Below are 21,715 nucleotides of genomic sequence, written 5' to 3'. Positions count from 1 at the left end.
AGTGAGGAATCAAAATTCCCAATGGAATTGAGTGCTGCTGCTGTTCTAAGTCCCTTCTTGCAAGGTGCCTAAGACTACTGACTCTAAGGGCATGGCTACACTGGAAATTTCAAAGCGCTGTTGCCGGAACACTCCCGCGGCAGCGCTTTGAACCGTGCAAGTGTGGTTGTGCACGAGCGCTGGGAGAGAGCTCCCAGTGCTTGGAGCCTGTTTACACTAGCGCTTTAAAGCGCTCTGACTTGCTGCGCTTAGGGGGGTGATTTTTCACCCCTCGAGCCAGCAAGTTAGAGCACTATAAATTACAAGCGTAGCCAAGCCCTAGAAGAGGGTTCCTAGCTGTGGATCCCAAGTAGGAATAGGCACCTTCTAAGTATTTGACAACTCAAACGCATAAGATTAATATTTCACTGTTATCCGTCCTCCCCTCCCAGATCTCTGTTGCACCCAACTGTCACACCTTGTCAAACCTATATTGTGAGCTTTCTGATACACAGAGTATCTTATTACTTGTATGTTCAAACATAACATTATGGGGACCTGAAAACTTTATTGGGGGTATTGAGCTACTAATATAATATAATTTGAATGGTAAATCATCTTCAATCTGAAGTAGGGAAAATGAAATGGAAGTAATAAATAACTGCAAGAACACACACTTAACACATGAAACCTAGGAAATATAAGTTGCAGATTTATTACGGAAGCTTAACTTAAAAACCAAACTGCATAGTACAAAAGGTCTGTTATCTCTGCTCAAGGTGGAACAAGTTTCAAAATATATAATTTTTTAAAATTTGTTCAGTCAATACACAATCCTTTATAAAAACTGTATATCTGTCAGTACCCTCATTGCATTTATAAATACAAGATTTACACAGCACCCCCATCTGGAAAAAATTAGAACTCCTTACAAATATCTACATATATTTCATACGTACAAAACATTCATAGGAGTACTTTGTTAAAGTCAGGTTTTGTTTAATGGTTCATTTACACTGCAACAAAATACATATAAATCTGTATAATTTTTCATAAAATGTCTAAAAATTAGCATAACACTTTGTAGACTCAACTTCTTTAAAGCATCTTTTAGAAAAGAACTTAATATGCATATTTCCTTGAGATTCATCACGTGAGACACATTGATATGAAGGCTAAATGAGAATAAATGCACACTAAGTAGCAGTTAAGGCAGGGGTGAAATTAGTGGGAAGAGTTATTTTAATACGGCAGATCAGAGTGACAAAATGCAATAAATACACACAAGTCTTGATGTAAGCCGCCTCAGCATCCAGTTAACTAGCCCTCACACAAACGAAGAACGTCTCTCTACATTTGTGGTGCTATACAGTCAATCATTAAAATAATTTTCTACTAGCAGAGCGGTGATGCTATCAATGCTCACAGGTGCCAACTGGATTTTCTTTTTAGCCACTACAGGTCAGACACCGTTCTGGAATGTGGGTTTAAGACTTGAATATGTCCTTCACTCATAGGCTAGTTTTATGTGATCCCTCATCTGTAAAAAGTAATTGTTTAGTTTTATCAACACCCTAAGGAGTCTACCGGATTCTGTATTAGTATGAGATACAAATATTTGAGAATATGGGTTCAGGAATTTTAATATGACCTTTAATCATCCGCAATATTTCAGATACTAAAACTATGTAGATAGGTTTGCAAGGAACCAAGGAGGTTTACACAGGGCCATACATCCAAAGAAAAGGCTTAAAATGCAAAACTTAACCTTTAACTATTTTGGCAGGAACTGTAGTCTGCCTCAAACCTGCTTATTTTGTTTATAGTGACTTTGGGAACTGAATGTTCAAAGTATTTTATTAAAGTTTGCTCTCTGCAAGGTCTGTGCATTTAGGTTTTCAATCCAACATCAGGGCTTGAGATGGCATTTGCAGTTACATATCAGGTACAGGGGGGAAAAAGGACTCAAACCTTACCTTGCCCTAGTACACAAAACAAAACACCACAGTAAATTTTGACAGTATGAACCCTAAGTGGACACCAATATCCACAACAAGTGGCCTTCACTTGAACATGGCTCTATCCTCCTTTAAGAGACCAGAGGCTCACTGCATTCTGTCCTTTTTCTGGGTTCACAGCTCAGTGCATGAATTTTGATTTGCAGCCTCCTTTTTCAAAGCTAGCTCTCAGACACTGCTGTCTTGCAACAATGGTTCAATGTCGTCATCACTGCCACGATCTGGGTTGTTGCTCTGGGCACTGCTGATGCTATGCTTCCTGGTACAGCTGGCTTTACTGTGCTCAGGAATGAATAAGGCAACCAGAAAAGCTAGAAGAACTGCACATGCTCCAAACAGGAAAGGTGGGCCTGGGATGATAGCTCTCTGCAACAAAACAGGCAAATCAGAAAAATATGAAACTGACATATCTACTTGATTAAAATATTACACCACTGAAACAGGAGGCAATAGGACAACAATTTTAAAAAGCTGTTTACTAAATGTATATCTAACTGCATGCTCAATTTGTATGTGCATTACAACTAGAGCTGGCTGAAATTTTCAGTGGATACTTCACGCCCTGAATAAAAAGTTTCATTCAACTGAAAACTATTTGTGAATTCATGTCAAGTTCACCAAATAGCTATGACTGAAAGCATTCCCCTGAAGCAGTTGAACTAAAAACAAGATTAAAACATGTTTTTGATTTTATTGGTTCTTTATGATGTATAAAGATGCTAAAGCTATTGTAAAAATACTGTATTAAGCCCACCTTTCTTTTTTTATTTTTGTAATGAACAGAAGCATCAGATCTCTCTCAACCTAAACAGCGTCACGTTAAGACGTCACCTGAGCGTCAGCTTTCTTGCTTCCAGCAAAGGGGGCCCTCCAAAGATCCTGACCAGGTCTTCCAGCAAACACAGGGAAATGAGGATGTGATTTTAAGCTCAAGTCAAGAAGAAAAGAAACCACCATATAGAATTCAAGGGGGCACATTTTTGGTTTTCTTAGTTTACCCTTTTAAAAAACGGCAAAGGAGAGAAATCTTCAAACTACTCTGTCCTGTCGAACAAGGAGTCGGCAACGAGCATGTGCTGCATGGCCCTCACTTCACCATGCTTGCATGTATTCAAAGACTTAACATGGGGCTACTCAAATGACATGATCTACCAGGTGTAGGCATCGGCATGTTCAGCAGTCTGTATCTACCCCTCAGGGAAGGTCCTCTTAGGGTTCCAAATCTATTTCAGTGCAACTAACAATTTTAAGTGGAGGGATAAAGAATGAAGAGCACCAAGTTTCACATCATAAATCAGTTTTAAGAACTGAATACGAATTTGAATAGCAGGCATACATTTGCGCCACGATTAACCCTATCAGCAGTGCAAACTGAAGAGAAGTTCATTACTGTGGGGATATGTTGATTCAAGTTATCTTCTTTCTATTCTTTATCTGCAAAGTGGGAGGCTAAAAACCATTGCAGTCATCCAAGTTTCAGTGGGTTCTCAGGCTGGCATCATCTTTGCAAGTTTCCAAAGCCTCCAAAGAGTTGCAGATAAATTTTATTGTGCAAACGTTAGCTTCTCCTTAAGACTGATCACAGGCTTCAGCTGACTTCCCTGGAAAGGCAATCTTAACTTCCAGGATTAATAACCTTGACAGAAGATTTGATAGGGCTAAGCATCATACCACACACATACAGGTGATAAAGAAAAGTTCAAGCACTGGAAAGACAGTATTTTAACACAAGAGCAACTCTGTCTTGGATGAAAAAAACACAAATGATATTGGAAAACCAAATTTGTCACAGAATGTGACTGTAACTGGAGTCCCAGTAGAGAAAGCAACCACAAATTTTTTTGATTGTTACTGAAAAGGCAACTTTTTCCTGGAATTAGAACCCTTTTTACACACAGAAAAATGTTTCAGGTTTCTCAGTACAATGAGGAAATGGTCACTGAGACCAGTGGCACACATGCAGTATCCTAAAGTTATATTCTGCTTTATGAAAAGAATCTTCAGAATGAAAGAAGCTCCACTTAACTGGAACCTTGCTCATCACTACTAATAATTGGAAGCAAACATGATTTTAAAGTACTGAAAATTCTGCAACAAAATGCACTTTTAAAATGTCTTCTGACAAGTGTAGCTTAGTTTTATGTATGATATACTAGTGAATGGAATGTGGAATATTCTGTAAAGGAAATGAATTCTTACTAATGTAAGATCTTAATACATCAATCTACTGTTAAAAATTTAATTTCAAGTACACAGAGATAATTAGGCCTCTTGGAAAAACAGGGTTTTCAGGCAAGACTTGAAAGAAAGAGTGAGAGCTGAATGGGTCAGGGTAGAAGATAGCACAGACGGCCAAGAGAGAGCAGCAAAAGACAGGTGAAACAGCTAAACAAAGTTTTGATAAAAGAGTGAAGGGGCAATAAAAACCATGAGGTAGGCGGGGACATAGGCAACAACAAGAAGCTTAAACTTTACAAGATGGACCAAGGGAAAGACAGCAAAGGCATTTCAGAAGCAACTTCTTAGTATTACTGGAGGGAATCAAAAAAGGGGTTACAAGGTATTCATGCAAAATGTCAAAGAGAAGGTGCAAGTCTATTGAAGCATATTTTTCTAGAAAGCCTGCATTTAAAAACTTGTGGGCCAGAGGATGCTTCTCTTGTTATGATCACTATAAAAACTATACGCCCTTTCATACTTGCATAATCAGACCTGTACTGTCATGTTAATGAGGAAACTGGCTGTAATTAAATAAACCAAATCTTTTAACCTCCCCATCAACAATAAATCACATATTATTGCATCGAAAATCATAGCTGCACACAAAGTTTATTCTTATGTCAAAAGATTATTATTAGCTCCACTATAATAACTAAAAACCAAAGCTATTGCTTTGGCTCTAACATCTGTTATTTACTTTTCTCTTTAAAGTGTCTCTTATATAATTAAGAATAAAACTAAAGCATAGGAACAAATACCAGGAGTTCCAGATCAAAATATTTTAATCATGCAAATTTGATATTTGTGACTGAAAAACAATGGAAGCTGGCCATGGATTTACCTCATCACTAGGATCCTGCATGGTGTTCTTATCAGAACTCTGGACAGGTGCCAATTCATTGAGTTCCACATGGAAGAGAAAGAATATAAAGCCGTAGAGAGCTGGTCCAAGGCCATTACACAGACCTCTGATTCCAGTTATTATTCCCTGGACAACACCTGTGAAAGGAAAAGTTAACGGTAGTGAAGATGGCAGCCTTTTCATTAGCCATCCCTTATTTTTATATATGGTACAACCACACAAAACTTCTCTTAATTACTGTTTAATTCTATCATGTAATAGACTAACCTTACCTTTCACATGAGAGGGTTTTAATAAATGCCTTCAAGGAAGGTTAGCTGGATTTTAGTTAGCTTCCACATGGGCACAGTTTGCTCAATATATTAATGTGCTGCTAGCAACATTTTCAATTTTGAAACTGAGGGGTCTGAATTAGAAGTTATCAAAATTTCCCAGCTATAATGCGTGAGCTCAGCCTCCATGCTCTCCCTAACTGAACTTCTCTCCACACCTATACTAAACAAAAGAGGCTTAAGATGGTATTTGCCTTACCTAAAAGATAGTTAGCCTTGGTTATAAACAAACAGGTAAATTTCTACCTGCAAAATACCCCCATCAAGCTAACATTTTGTTCCCCATCAGTAACATCCTGCCCTTGTCTGGTCCTCCTCAGATAAATTTTATTCCTGCTCCAACTCAGAGGTAGCTCCGGAAGTTCAAAGTACTGAGTTAATAAAGGTTTGCCCACATTTGTGGCAGTTGCTGACGGATACTAACTTACATAAACAAGTGTCATTATTAAGCACTGCCTGTGTACGAGGTGATGCTGTATAAGACAAAAGAAGCCCATCTGTCTTGACGAGCTTACAAACTAAAGAGACAGACATGAACAAAACAGATCTTCAGATTGGTGTGAACTATTTTTAAATTAAGCGGAGACCATTTTTACTGACACAGGTAGTATAAAACCAGGGAAAGTGTGATTCCCATGAGCCACTGGAACAAAAAGAAAGTATGGAAGAATCCTTTTGGCTTGGGTGAGTGAAAGTCACTCAGTTTTGTTTAATTTCTGTTCAGTTTTGCAGGAGCTATGTGTAATTACAATGGCTGTTTCCTCTCCACTAGGTGGCATAATGTCACTCTGGAATTACATAAATCCTGTCATGTACAGCTTTCTAGGTGGCTTTGAATCAACAGTGCACAGCTGTATTTCCCCCTACCTCTTCCCTGCTACTTTCAATTGTTTACTGCTTGAAAAAACTATTCCTTCTACAATACAACAACCCAACAAGGGCAATCTTCATTTGAAACTTTGTTCACTCTTAGAATGTAATCACTGTAAACTGTGTTAGGCCTACAGAAAACTACCATCAAATGTGTACAAATATCACCTTTCCCAACAGAAGACTGCCTCTTAAGGCTGTATCTTCTCTTTACTTTCTATCTTACTGTCCTCATTTCTTTGTTCTAACTTTAGACTGGAAACCCATCAGGTAGGGATTTGATAGTTACATTTGCCTTTAATGCACCACGGCACTATAGAATACAGCTCATATTTTTACCTCTTTCTCCAACTTACGATTTGGAATAAACATGCATGCACACTTGCCATCCCTTCTACCATGTCTTCATTATTTCTGCTTCCCTAGAGAGACATGTGATGAAGTTTTTCTTTTATACTTTTGAAAGAAACTTAGAGCAAATTGGACCACCCTCTTTTCCTGGCAAGGAGCAAAAAGAAAAGGTTTCTTTTGTATATAAGGTATATAAATCAGACAATGGGAAAATCTCAGCTGCTAAGAGAAAGATAGTACTGTTACACTAGTGCTGGTTGTTCAAAGTCATAGAATGCTTTTAAACACAAGTGGAGAGGAAAAACCATGGAAGTTACTGTAGCAACTTACTTTTATTTTCTAGCATCTTTAAAGGCAATTATGTAAAGAGATGACTGCACTGACCAGAGCAATGCTTTTTAGGAAATAATGAAAGGCAAGTATGCCTGATGTGCATCCATCTCTCTCCGCAATACCCAGAAACAAACTTTCATTCCTACTGACAAAACTAATTACCTCCTTTGTCATCTTATTTGAAGAGCACAGCTAGATAGGTATTATGGTTTTTAAGAAAGAATTTTTCAGGAGCACCAAGATGAATTTACTGAACTTACCCTGTTGATCTGGCTCTGCATTTCGTGAAACTAGAGCACTGATTGCTGGAAACGTAATACTTGACATGGCTGCTACAGCTCCTGCTGCCCACATCATCCTGCGTTGATTAAATACATATTTTGTTCAAAATATAAATACTTTTAGGTACAAAAGGATTTCCCCAAACAAGCAAGAATATAACAAACATTTTCAGGTTCCTCAATTAGGGTCTGTTCTTAAAATTGTCACTAAACCATTCACTATTAAGTACCCAAAGATGTAATTTTTGTAATGGCTTCGCATTTCCAATTTAGTAATTTTCTTCTCTTACAATTTGTTAAACAACCTCAGAGCCTCTCCTATTTGTTTTTCTGAGTTACACTGAGCTCATTGAAATTAATTGATTTTATTCAACCCAAGCTAAGATGAGAGGTGAGCAAAATATTGTTGATGCTGCCTTGTCCTCCGTTAGAAAAGCTCATACCAAGGAGCAATTTCAGTGAATTTACTGCATGGATAGGTGCATGCCAGGTTCTGCCAGGCTCCTTGGAAATAGCTAGGTTTTATTCAATCCCATCCTGATTAATTTTATTTAATATCCCCCAAGTTAACTGAACAGAGTCTGAGGTGATATTCAATATGCAGGGCAGAGCACATATTAATAGGGGAATACGCATTTTCTAGTACTTGTGGCACCTTAGAGATTAACAAATTTATTTGAGCATAAACTTTCATGAGCTACAGCTCTGAAACTTGGCATTTTCTAGTGTGGCTTTTGAACAGCTTGTCTTCTGTTCTTCTACTTCACCATCAAACCCAGTTCCAGAATTCACCCAATGTTTCTGCATAGAGCCCAAGATCTCTGTTTAGCTGCTACTACTCTAGGTAAAGCTGCTCTCTAGCTCATCTCAATTGTTGTGGAGAGCTATGGTGAAAAAGTTGGTGAGGCATTCTTCACTATCGCACAGAAGAGGTTTGTACTCCAAAAAGGAAAGAGCTTTTGCCTCAGTGGCCCTCACTGGGAGAGCTGTTTGGAAGGAAGTTATGAAGGGGCTATACGCAGCACCTAAAGCTTTAAAAAATACTCTGTCACTACATACATCCAACATGGTAGAAGAGGGTGGATAACTGATAGACAAAAGCAACCTGATGAGAATAGCAAGTAGCCTGTGCTCCATAATAAGTTTATGTGCTGAAACCGATTAGTTGGGCAAGCCAGACTGAACAGTCTTGCTGGTATCCAACTTCAGCAGCAAGTTTATCAAAGTAAAACAGACCAAACTTTTCCTGAAACAATACTCCAAAAACCCTCAATACTTTCTATAAAAGGGAAAGATAGGCAGAGATCAACCTGGCAGCCCACAGCTGCAAATGTCCAGAACTGGTAACTGGTATCAGAGGACTAAATTGTAAGAACACCTTAAATGGGCTGATATGGTAAGAAAATTAACTATTAGGATGACTAGCACATCCTGGATGTTTGTGGAAGAGTAAGATGCAAATTAATAATCAAAAGGATTAATAAATTCAAGTCCTTGCTGTACATGACTAGTTGCTACACGCATCTAAACAAGGCTTAAAGGAGTAAGTACACTGATCCAATCATCTAACAGACTAGTCATCTGTTATCTCTTGTTGCTTGCTTTGGAGAGACAGGTTATGAAAGCTACTCTAAAAGACTAATTTCAGAATAAATAAATATATACATATATATAAAATATAATCACCACAAACTTTTTTTGCCCTTGTAGATGCATTTGCTTTTGTCTTAATTGTTAAGCGATACTGCTAGCCTCAGACTAAAAAGGTGCTCGTTTTAAAGCACAGTAAGCCATAACTCTAGGAAAAAGCCACGTGCAACTTAAAAATTAAAGGCCAAGTTATACAACTAACCAATGTAACATACTTGAAGGATAAGTGTATCATGTTCTGAAAGAAAATGATGTTAATGTTCAAAGTAGTGGGAGATTTTGAAAAAATTACTTTAAAGCCCCATGAAATGTGTGCAGCTCAGGAGATGTGTGCTTACCAAGGCTGAGATCCAAAACCATACCAGGTCAGCTGGAGCATTTGGAAACCAAGGCCAAGGAGGACTGTATTCTTGTTCCCTATTGACCTCATCAGGATACTGAGGAACACGGTCTGTAAAAATAAGGAATGACTCAGCTTAGAAGCATTTTAAACTTGAGATCTTTAATACAGCTTCCACTTTTACAGGAAACAATCCAAGAGAAGCTCCACTATTGCTGTTCACATTCAATTAACTGAACTCTGACTGATGACATTTTTGTATTTAATAATTCAAACACAGACACCTGACTTGATCCAATGTTAAGTATTGAATGCAGAACAGTGATACTCAGATATCTGTGTGTTCCAGAAAACCAAACACACAGAGGTTTTTCCCATCATTTCCTCAAATTCAGTTCAGTTTTAGTAAGTCTCACAATAGGATTAGTCAGCCATCCCAGGAAATTTGAGAACAGGCTGACTTTAGAGCAGACGCTTATTTCAAGATGGTTTTCAAGAATCAAAGATGGCTGATTTGCTCACTGGAATCCAGTGTTAAATCCCATTTTTTTCTCCTGTATGCAGAATGAAGGACTGCATTTCATTCTGTGCCTTCTCCTGTCCTACCTCTCAGTTCTCTTCCTCACTTCCTATGGAGCAGGGTCCAACTACGGGGGCACAGGAGCCCCAGAGGCCACAGCCAGTGAAGGCCCACTGGTGGTCCCTGTGGGAAGGGAAGCCCACTGATCCAAACCAGGAGACAGGTACTTCCTGATGGAGCTCTCTGCAAGGCACGCACTGCCACAGTGCATTGTGCCGGACAGTAGAAAATGTCCAAGACACTGCTGGAGAACCATCTTACATACAACACCCCATCACAGTAAGAGGGAAACAAATCATATCCGTATTTCTGTAATACACCACACTTCCTCACTTATATCATTCTGCTGTTAATCTTTTCATTTTCATTCATTGTCCCCATATTTAACTGTATTGGCAGACATGAAAATATTTCAGTAGCAAAGTTAGAACTAAATCATATGCCACGTGAGTAATCTTTGTGGATGTCCAGAGTCGCAACTTTCAGAGATCAACATTTTAAGGGGCCAAATTTACCCATTTATATTGAGCTGATGTGCATTTTACAAATATAAAAGTTAAAGGAATCCATTTCTATATCCTCCTCATTATTTGAATTTTTTGTTGTTAAACTGTGAGAAAGCAGTCAAGAAATAAATTTTGTATTGTGTTTTGAAAGCAGTTAGGTTAGTTGCCATTAATCTCTCGCTGAAATAAGGGCCAAAATCTTGGTCCAGCTGTTGAAAGAATCACATTTTAGTGAGCTTGCACATCTCACACCTCTGAAACTCAGTTCCACTGCTCCTGAAGAACACAGTTGTTACTGGAAGTCATGGAGAGAGGCAGTCTCTCAGAAGGAATCTGAATGAACAAGATGTTCCTTTACGGAACAAAATCTACTCTGAGACTCTAAAGGGTGGAAAGGATCTTATCTATTCATAATTGCAACATGTCAAAAAATGACACATCAGTAGCATACACCTGATTGGTTATACTCATACAACTTCGGGGAAAAATGTTCAAGAAACGTAATGTATTAGGTTGGAGTCATTTAATGTTTTGTAAAAGAGGTTCATTATCAAAACTCAAACAGATGTGATTATATATGCACACTGAAATCCCTTAATTATTCTTCTTTGTATATCCAAAGAGTCAACAGAATTTCTAAAAAAGCTATTAGGATAACACTTACCTGAGCTATTATAGATAGAATTCCTACCACAGCTATGAATGCTGCTATCGTAGCAGGACCAAAACCTATAATCTGAAGGAAAATATAGTATATATTATAAATATAATATAGTAAAACAAACGCTAGTTACAGATAATTAGTTAAAGCAGTTCCATGTAAGAACTAATTCACAGATATTTGTAAAGATACAACGGTTAAACGTCTTCCTTAATTTTAGCAGAGTGTATGCCAGATAATCAACACAAAACCATAAAAGACAGTAAAATATTATGATTTGGTTGTGTGTGAATTTATTCTCATAAGGCGTATTGATAGCTCTGGAAACAAAGCTCTAGCCGAGAGGTGGGCAAACCCCGGCCTGTGAGACCATCCTGCTCAGCCCCTGAGCTCCCAGCCCCTCCCCCGCAGTGTCAGTGCACCTCGCCACCAGCGCTCTGGCCCGCCACTCCTGTCTGGCAGTGCAGCAGCAAGGCTGGCTCCAGCATGGTAAGGGGGGGGGGGTGAGGGTGGGGAGGGAGAGCTGGGAGGTCCTGGGGGGCAGTCAGGTGACAGGGGGCGGTTGGATGGGATGGAGGTTCTGGGGCAGGGGGTGTGGATAGTGGTCAGGGGAGGCTGGGGACGGGAGGGGGGGGGTTGAATGGGAGTGGGGTCCGGGGGGGGCGGTCAGGGGACAAGGAGCAGGGTGGGTTGGATGGGTCAGGAGTTTAGAGGGGGGCGGGAAGTGGGAGGGAGCGGATAGGGGGAGGGAGCCAGGTTGTTTGGGGAGGCACAGCCTTCACTACCCAGCCCTCCATACATTTTTGCAACCCCAATGTGGCCCTCAGGCCAAAAAGTTTGCCCACCCCTGCTCTAGCCACATGTCGCAACTTGAGCTCCTCACAACTAGAAATCACCTCTATGTGCTGAGACACACAATTGAGTTATTCATCTTTCTAATGAGACTGCCAATTAGTGCCATTTCTGATGACTGTTTTTACAGCATGGGCACTCTTGTTTACTAGCAAATCAACTGAGACCACTAACTCATCTCACATAGGTCAAAGTAATTTCACATTTAGAATTTGGTCACCACAATCCTGGGCAGAATTTTAAACCTGTGGCAAAACCCTATTACCAACTCAACTCCATCCGTCCTGCCTCCTAAAATCCTTGCCACCTCTGACTCTTATTCCCTGTCCTCAGTCTGCTTCCCCTCTGCCTCCAAGTACTGCTGCTTCCTCTTATCTTAAAGAAATCCTCACTTGACCCCACTTCTATCTTCTCCATTTCAGTCCCTCTATATCCAAGCTCCTGAACAGACTATTTCCAGTTCCTTACCAATTTCTCCTCCAGCTCTGTCTTCAATCAAATCTGGCTTTATCCTTCCCACCATGGCAATTCCCCCACTGAAAGGCAATAATGACTTCTCCAAGTTTCAAGAGTCACTTAGTTCATTTAAGATAATGAGTGAAGCACGTCTTGAGACGATCTTTTCCATGATTTCTGTGACTTGATTCTCTTCCTAATTTGCCGACTGCTCCTCTGTTACCCTGAATGGATCCTCTTGCTGCTTCCTCCGCCTCTGTACAGTTCTGTCCTCTAGGGCATTTTGTGTTGTCTCCACACCTTGCCCCATCATTAAGGCTAAGTTTTTGTCACGGATATTTTTACTATAAGTCAAGGACAGGTCATGGGAAATAATGAAAAATTCACAGAAGCTGTGAGCTGTCCCTGACTTTTACTAAAAATAACCAAGACAAAATGGGTAGGCTGGGAACCTGGGGGAGCTCCAAGGTCCCCCTGCTGCGGCTGGGAGCTGCCAAGTCCCCCTGCCATCGGCAGAAGCCAGGAGCTCTGGGTGTCCCTCTTGCCACCCGCGGTGCACAGGAGCAGTGGGAATTCCCCCTGCGACCCGGGGCAGCCATGAGTATCGGGGATTCCCCCAAGCCGCTGGCGCTCACAGCAGCAGGGATTCCCCGCTGCTGCCAGGTCCACCCACAGAGGTGGGGGTCCCCCTTTCTGCCAGTAGGGGCAGGGAGCAGCAGGAATCCCCTCTGCTGCAGGGTCCCCCCGCCACAAGCGGCAATGAGGAACGGTGAGGGTCCCCCTTGCCACTCATGGTGACTGGGAGCGGCAGGGGAGCTACAGCACTCTCCCCTGATACCCGCAGTGACCAGGAGCTGCTGGGGTACCATGCAACTCCCTGCCTCCGCAGGCGCCAAGGGACCCTGCAGCTCCCAGCCGGCGTTAGCTGAAGTCACAGAAGTCTTTGGAAGTCATGGATTCCATGACCTCTTTGACTAAATCGCAGCCTTACCCATCATCTGCCCACCATTCTCACTTCATTACTCCCTTTGTCATCTCCAGTTAATACCACTTCCTCCACCTTTCTACCTATGTATTACACTCTCTCTCACACCTCTCTGCCTTAAAATTTCATTTTACCTCACTTTCCATCACTGACCACCACTTCAATGCTATTTACTCCTCCACTCAGCATAGAAGTATCAGTAATTTCTCTACCCTGTTGTCTATCAAATGCAAGAACATTTAACTGCTTATAAATGCACACTAGTACATTCACTTTACAGAAATGGTGCTTTGCATTCATATTAAATGGACACGATTAGGAAAACCCATGGAATTGATGTTGCATGTTTAAGATTTCAGATTTATGGAAGAAAGCACACTCGAAAGAAAAAGATTGATGATTCTTAAGCGTATAATTGAGTTGTGAACTCTTATCTGTAATGCACTATAAAAAGTCATTGTGCTACGAAAAGGTTATTAATCACCATTTCCGTGCCTCACCTAGTCCAACTGATGATGTTCTCATATTTTCAGTGCTTTCAGCTTTAAAAGAAAATCTCTGTTCTTGCTGTTTCTCTACTGAAAAGTAAACTTATACTGAAAGGCAGGCTAGAATATTCAGCCATCCTCTAGCAGCTATGCAAAACATTAGGAACATAAATGCACTTTAAGAAGAGGATCTTTTATTACTCAGAGGTGAAGGGAAAAGCAATGAAGGAGGAGCAATTCTAGCACAAATTTAGCTGGTTTTCATTAAAACCAGTGCTATTCTAGAAGCAATACATATAATGCTATTAAATATACTGGATTGTAAGCACTGGTTCAATATTTAATTAAAACTAGACTTCAATAAGACCTTTCCAGAACCACTTCAGAATTAAGTCATGCACTTGAGAAGTTAAGGGGAAAAAAAAGTCTTTAGATCATTAAAACCTACAAAAAGTTTTAGCAATAGTTTTACAATAATACGTTCCCTCAAGGAAACCTTGTAATTGTTGTATACGAAGTACAATGGTTTCATACTTTATGTACATATGGTACTTTAAAGGCATAGTTCCCCAAATGGAATATAAATTTAGAAATAGGACTCTGGCAATCCTGATTGAAGCGTAGCTTGACAGACTCTGAAAACATGACATGCATTCTTCAGTGACCAACAGTTACTCACCTGTCGCAAATAGAGAAAAAAGCTAGAATATTGGCCAGCCTCTGGCAAGTAGGACAGAAATACCGTGATACAGATCAGGAGGACTGTAGAATCTTTCCCAACTTTCTTCAAGGACTATTACAAAGAGAAGAGAAGAAAACAAAACATGAGCCAAACTGAACTACTCTGAAAGCTCCTTGTAAAAAGAGATAAAAACAGTAGTTCCATTAAATTTTCCATTACTTCATTCACTTGAGATTAATTCTATGGAACAGTGAAAGGGTCACTATTACAGTAAAAGTTATTTAAAAGCAAGTTTCCTTACTTGTCTAACATCTCATGAAAGAATTTTAACTTGATTCTCATTATTTGTTTGCTTACTTTACACTTTATTCACCATGGACAACAGGAGCAGGCTAGTTAGAGTTACTTTGTCCTCCTGCACTAGTATAATATTACAATGGCTGGGGAAGGGACTGGCAAGGAAATAATTAATGTAAATTAAAAATATTTTCCTTAAATTAAAATATTAAGATATTTCCATTATTAGCTTTTTATATAGCCTAATATAAATAGTCTTATCCATCCATGTTATCCATTGAATTTCGATGCCAAGTCAGACTGTCAAACCTTAAAGGCAGTTAAACACACACGCACACACACATTATGACTCGCTGTATGAATTACTCGAACCCTATTAAAGGAACTACTGCTGGTGACCTGCACAAATCCTACTTTTACTATTCTGTAGGTTCAGCTTGCCATATCACAAAAGTATTTTTATTTCTTGTATATTTCTTATACTTGCTCATTTCTGATAATACTGTATCATATTTTGAAAAACTATTAATGAATTGTGAAAATCAAGTCCCCTTGCTGCAGTTTTTCCAAGCATATCACTCATCTCCCAACATTTATAACGCAGTTTCTTTAGAGCAACTCTCAGCAGGGTGATTTCATTAAGAACAATTCACTTTTTAAAACATCCGTGAATGTATTCACCTACAGAAGTCAGCATCCTTATGAAAACAAAAAGCATACAATTTGTGTAAAAAGCTTACCTCAATATTTTTTTAAAGTGAGTACACAGCAACATAAGAATTCAAACACTTTCCTTTCCATAACAATGTGTTAAATGAGTCAAGAGGGTGGAGTGTTTCCCTAAGATTTTCTGCCTCCAAACCTTTACCACACTACAAGTATATGTAACAGCTTCCAAATGCATAAATATCCAACATGGTTATTTTCATTATAGTTAGAACTCTTTTGCAATTGTAAGATTAATGTGTATTAGTTAAATGACTAATTTACCAATAAGATTAAAGTAATTATTAAGTATTTTTAAACATCAGGAATAATTTAAAGTATTTATAAAAATGTATATCTTACTGCAAAGGGATCTGCTTGTTCCCAGGATATAGGGGCTCCCCATGAAGCAGGTCTCATTTTTTCAGGCAGAGATTCTGGTACAGCTAATAGGATGAAACAGATATCCAGGACAGCCACCACTGTGGCCACTAGTACTACAAGGTTATCTCCTTTGCTCGCAGACAGGTATGCTCCAATGGCAGGACTAGTTACCAAACTTGCTGCAAAGGTGGCAGAAACCTAAGCATAAAAACAATTTTATAAGTTAAATTGGTTTCACTACTACAGCATATAATTAAGATTAATATAGCTATTTTAAATGGTTTTGAAAATACACGTACTCCATTTAACAAATAGATTACAGCTGGCCCAGAAAATGGATAGAAAAAAAAAGACAATTTTCTACAACCAAAACCTGGTAAGTTTTCAGTTGAAAAACTTTGATTTTCATCCAAAAATTCAGTTTTCCAATGGAAAAACAAAAACAAAAAAAAGTTTCAAAGAAGGTAGACAGTTTCCACAAAAGTTCTAATTTAACTGAAAACCCAATTTCCCAATGGAAAAAAATTCAGCCAGCCCTAGTCAATATGCACAACTTCAACTTCTTTAAACTTTTTGAAATCAAGCACCCACATTTTGGGATAATTGTGATACCAGAATATGTTATGCAATGCCTTGTCTACACTCAAAACTTGTACTCTTTGTGCAGCAGGACTACAAGTGCATCACTGTGAGCACTACTACAAACAGGGCTCAGGTACTTTAATCGTTTTATGAAAATCTGTTCATGGCTGATAGCGCTGGTGCATCTGAACCATGAAGTGCTAAAATATGGGTACCAATTTCTCCAGTGCAGGCACATCCTAACTTATAAACGCAGTAGTGTATATATCTGACTCAAATCCTCAATTAACCAAGTTCATGATTTTAGGCTTACACTATGATTACAATAAAAGTTGTATTTTTCTTATGCCAATTAAGGGATTTCTTCTGATTAAAAGTTACAAGTTATGATATTTAACACCATGCTGCTTACTCTGCGGCAAGCTGAACTCACAGCAAAACCCCTTTATTTCAGTGGCAAACTGGTAGTTCTTTGGCAGGTACAAGAATGCTCAAAAGTTGATGTTTTCCTTCAATAAAATATGAAAATGAATACAACTAATACCTTGTGTTGGGTTAATACAAATTCTAGAGCATACTGAAAATGATGCACTGTATAACTGAATTTAACATAACTGTAGAAGCTGGTGGAGAGCGAAGATGAAGAGCTGGAAGTTTTGAGAGCTGGGCACTCAGGAAGACAACGCATAGTCATTATATTTAGAATTGTTATAGTTATAACCATAAGGCTAGAAACTTAATTTTACATATTCTGAGGCCACAGAACCATAAAAAACAGAACTTACCACACTTATGTACAGTAATAAGATTGATTAGAAAAAGGCATGATCCTTACTGGAACAATTGATCACATCTTAGATTCTATTCCTTTCTAGAAATTTGTACTGAGGAATTCTAAGAAGGTTTTATTTTATTTTATTTTTTTGAAGGCCTAAGAAAGGGAAATGATCCCTGACTTTTAGCTATGTCACATACATTTGCACAATTTAACAGTAGTAGTCCTTTTCAACTATGATTAATAAAATGAGCCAGGAAAGAACCATCAACTTTCTAATCTATTATTTTCTGTCTTTCACTACACCTGTGCTGACTTTACAGCTAAGTCTCCTCTTCCCATCACTGCCAGATGGACACTTGACCATTTTTATTCCTGGGGACTTCCCATCTGGTCTTTCTAGCTGATCTTTTAACTACTGAAAAGTAAGAGAATATGGTACAACATGCCATGAACTAGAGTCCTGAACTAATATTAACCCTGAAACAGACCCTTTTAGTGTAGGGATGAAGGGAGAAATGATTACGCTTGAAGGCCCATTACTACACACGTCCGATCTTCAGCTATGCAAGTATCTACCTACATTGGTGTAGCTTTGAAGGAAATCAGACAAATTTTCTCTACTCAGATTCAACTGGTACAAAGTATCTGCTTCCAAGTACTACAATAGTTCAAATTCTAGTTGACCAGAGAAGGCTATCGCAAATGAAGTACTAGGAGGCTCCTTGTTATTTGAGAAAGATGATGACAACACTTGTGGCCAACAGCTACAAGACCTAATCCCATCTTTAAGAGCACATATAATTCAGAGACGCAAATAATTGAAAATAGATGTCTACCTGCCAAATATATCAAGCTCCAACTGTTTGCATTCAATTCAGGAAACTAACACAATTTATCTATACAGTTGAATTTCCTGCTCAAGCCAGTCACTCTGACTCAATGTCCAAACTAATGAATAACAGAACTTATTTTGCTATGACTCCTACTTTCTTCAAACTTTGTGCCAAAGTACTGAGAAGATACCTTGTGACATTTTTAAGGATATTTTTCGGAAGCAGAAGTGTACTATTATTCAAGAGTTTCCTAATGCCAGTGCATTAATGAAGTAACAGGAAATAGATGCTTAGCACCTGTACATCTCTGCTCCGATGAGTTACTGTTGCCAAAGAATTAAACAGCAGCTGATGTTCACTTTCAATTTTAAAAGAGTTATACATTGTTAGCCAGACAAGAGAGGGATTGTTTGATGATGTGCCCTCAGAAGAGGTTCCCTATTAAAAGAAAGAGAATAGGAAAATGATTCGTTTGAAAAGATTACGGAAACATCCATTATCTTGGGGGATAAAATGTCAGTCTCCCAGTCAAACCATTCCATCTGGTCACAGACAGACATGTTACAAGGTGCTGCACCACATCAATGTGGATTTTTTTAACTGATCATCATAGAATCATAGAATATCAGGGTTGGAATGGACCTCAGGAGGTCATCTAGTCCAACCCCCTGCTCAAAGCAGGACCAATCCCCAAATAAATCATCAAAGCCAGGGCTTTGTCAAGCCTGACCTTAAAAATATCTAAGAAAGGAGATTCCACCACCTCCATAGGTAACGCATTCCAGTGTTTCACCACCCTCCTAGTGAAAAAGCTTTTCCTAATATCCAATCTAAACCTCCCCCTCTGCAACTTGAGATCTTTACTCCTTGTTCTGTCATCAGCTACTGCTGAGAACAGTCTAGATCCATCCTCTTCGGAACCCCCTTTCAGGTAGTTGAAAGCAGCTATCAAATCCCCCCTCATTCTTCTCTTCCGCAGACTAAACAATCCCAGTTCCCTCAGCCTCTCCTCAGAAGTCATGTGTTCCAGTCCCCTAATCATTTTGTTGCCCTCCGCTGGATGCTTTCCAATTTTTCCCACATCCTTCTTGTAGTGTGGAGCCCAAAACTGGAAACAGCATTCCAGATGAGGCCTCACCAACGTGTAATAGAGGGGAACGATCACGTCCCTCGATCTGCTGGCAATGCCCCTACTTATACATCCCAAAATGCCATTGGCCTTCTTGGCAACAAGGGCACACTGTTGACTCATATCCAGCTTCTCGTCCACTAACCCACAGGTCCTTTTCTGCAGAACTGCTGCCGAGCCATTCGGTCCCTAGTCTGTAGCGGTACATGGGATTCTTCCGTCTTAAGTGCAGGACTCTGCACTTGTCCTTGTTGAAGCTCATTAGAGGATTGGGCCAAAAGAAATCTGATTTGTCTAGGGCCCTCTGTATCCTATCCCTACCCTCTCCTCCCTGTTTAGTGTCATCTGCAAACTTGCTGAGGGTGCAATCCACACCATCCTCCAGATCATTTATGAAGATATTGAACAAAACCGGCCCCAGGACAGACCCTTGGGGCACTCCACTTGATACCGGCTGCTAACTAGACATGGAGCCAGGGATCACTACCCGTTGAGCCCGACAATCTAGCCAACTTTCTATCCACCTTATAGTCCATTCATCCAACCCATACTTCTTTAACTTGCTGGCAAGAATACTGGGGGAGACCGTGTCAAAAGCTTTGCTAAAGTCAAGGAACAACACGTCCACTGTTTTCCCCTCATCCACAGAGCCAGTTATCTCGTCATAGACGCCAACTAGATTAATCAGGCATGACTTGCCCTTGGTGAATCCATGCTGATTGTTCCTGATCACTTTCCTCTTGTGTAAGTGCTTCAGGATTGATTCCTTGAGGACCTGCTCCATGATTTTTCCAGGGACTGAGGTGAGGCTGACTGGCCTGTAGTTCCCAGGATCCTCCTCCTTTCCTTTTTTAAAGATGGGCATTACATTAGCCTTTTTCCAGTTGGCCGGGACTCCCCCTGATCGCCATGCATTTTCAAAGATAATGGCCAATGGCTCTGCAATCACATCCGCCAACTCCTTTAGCACTCTCGGATGCAGCACATCTGGCCCCATAGACTTGTGCTCATCCAGCTTTTCTAAATAGTCCCGAACCACTTCTTTCTCCACAGAGAGCTGGTCACCTCCTCCCCATGCTGTGCTGCCCAGTGCAGTAGTCTGGGAGCTGACCTTGTTTGTGAAGACAGAGGCAAAAAAGCATTGAGTACATTAGCTTTTTCCACATCCTCTGTCACTAGGTTGCCTCCCTCATTCAGTAAGGGTCCCACGCTTTCCTTGACTTTCTTCTTGTTGCTAACATACCTGAAGAAACCCTTTTTGTTACTCTTAACATCTCTTGCTAGCTGCAACTCCAAGTGTGATTTGGCCTTCCTGATTTCACTCCTGCTTTTATACTCTTCCCTAGTCATTTGTTCAATCTTCCACTTCTTGTAAGCTTCATACTAGCATTGTCTGGGAGAAAGGCCAGTGTTGCCTCCAAAACAGACTCAATAGCTCGAAGCAGCTAATTGATAGGGAAAACAATTATGCTTTCTATGGAAGTGAAATCTCTGTATCTACTTATACTCTTGAATTCCATGCCAGCTCAATTAGTCAAGAAAGACTCTGAACTTACCCTGCACCACCTCCATTCCAAAACCTTTTTTTTTTTTTTAAATACATGCACAGTTTTTCCTGAACAAATATGGAGGAGGACAGGGGAATTTTCTTCATTTAATCATTAAGGTTATGCTAATAGCTAAAATGACTAGAACATTTCTGATAAATCTGTGGCTTTGCCAGACAGCAATCAAATACAAGCGAAAATTTACCACAACCAGCAGACAAAAATGGTAAAACTCTAGAGGAGCCACCTATCCTCCAACAAAACCTCAAACAAGTAGCTTTTACAGCATTTTAAGAAAGTAATCAAACTCAGGCTATTTAAGACCAAGGCAGGAGCAAGTTCCAGAATCAGAGGACCCTCAGAAAGATCACCTGATCAGCACTCTCTCTCTCTCGCTCTTTTTTTAAAAAAAAACAAAGGAGATTTGACTTGAGTCCATCCATTGACTGCAGCTGTAGCAGTGTCATGTCATTAAGCTCTTGATCTATACGCTTGTCCAACTCCAAAATAAACAGGTCTCATTTCACAAGGGGGACTGAATCAAAGCACCTTTCCTTCCTTCCTTCCCAAAAAGGCAACACTCACCCATTGGCTCAAGTGGCACATGCTGTTATCCTGAGCAAAATACTTATTGGAAATCTCAATGAAAGACACTGGCAGCACCACAAAGAAATGGAGGGAAGGAAATTGGTCATGTTCCTGCCCAAGCCACTAGGAATGGGCCCACTGAAAGCTGGATCAGGCTGAAGATGCTTGGCATAGGCACTTGCCTAAATGCATAAGAGGAAACCTACACTTGGATGCTAAAGCTCCCTTTACACCAGGGAAGAGGATAAACATGGTTAGTCCAGTTAAAAATAGAAAAGACAATTATGTCACTGCATGATGCAAACAGTAAGTTTACAGAAACAAAAAAAATCAACTTATTTTACAGAATTAATACAGATACCCCATGGTTATGTTAACTTGCAAAATTCACTGCAGACATGTGGCTTAGATAATTTTTACACAGCA

At 39.8% G+C, this 21,715-nt stretch overlaps 1 protein-coding gene across 1 annotated transcript in view; it reads right to left on the bottom strand.

The window, feature by feature from the left end:
• Positions 1 to 669: 669 nt before the first annotated feature.
• Positions 670 to 21,715, bottom strand: part of SLC71A2 (solute carrier family 71 member 2) — a 51,856-nt gene continuing 30,810 nt past the window's right edge. The window contains exons 6-12 of the mRNA XM_077817443.1: positions 15,812 to 16,030; positions 14,444 to 14,557; positions 10,987 to 11,058; positions 9,235 to 9,347; positions 7,226 to 7,323; positions 5,059 to 5,216; positions 670 to 2,363 (exon numbers count right to left, since the gene is read on the bottom strand). Coding sequence (XP_077673569.1) covers positions 2,166 to 2,363; positions 5,059 to 5,216; positions 7,226 to 7,323; positions 9,235 to 9,347; positions 10,987 to 11,058; positions 14,444 to 14,557; positions 15,812 to 16,030 — 972 coding nt within the window. The 3' untranslated portion in view covers positions 670 to 2,165. The remainder of the gene's footprint in view (positions 2,364 to 5,058; positions 5,217 to 7,225; positions 7,324 to 9,234; positions 9,348 to 10,986; positions 11,059 to 14,443; positions 14,558 to 15,811; positions 16,031 to 21,715) is intronic.

The sequence above is a fragment of the Eretmochelys imbricata genome, chromosome 5, assembly GCF_965152235.1.
Source record: "Eretmochelys imbricata isolate rEreImb1 chromosome 5, rEreImb1.hap1, whole genome shotgun sequence".
NCBI lineage: Eukaryota > Metazoa > Chordata > Testudines > Cheloniidae > Eretmochelys > Eretmochelys imbricata.
The sequence above is the reverse complement of the archived record's forward strand: the minus strand, read 5'-3'. Positions and strand labels throughout refer to the sequence as shown.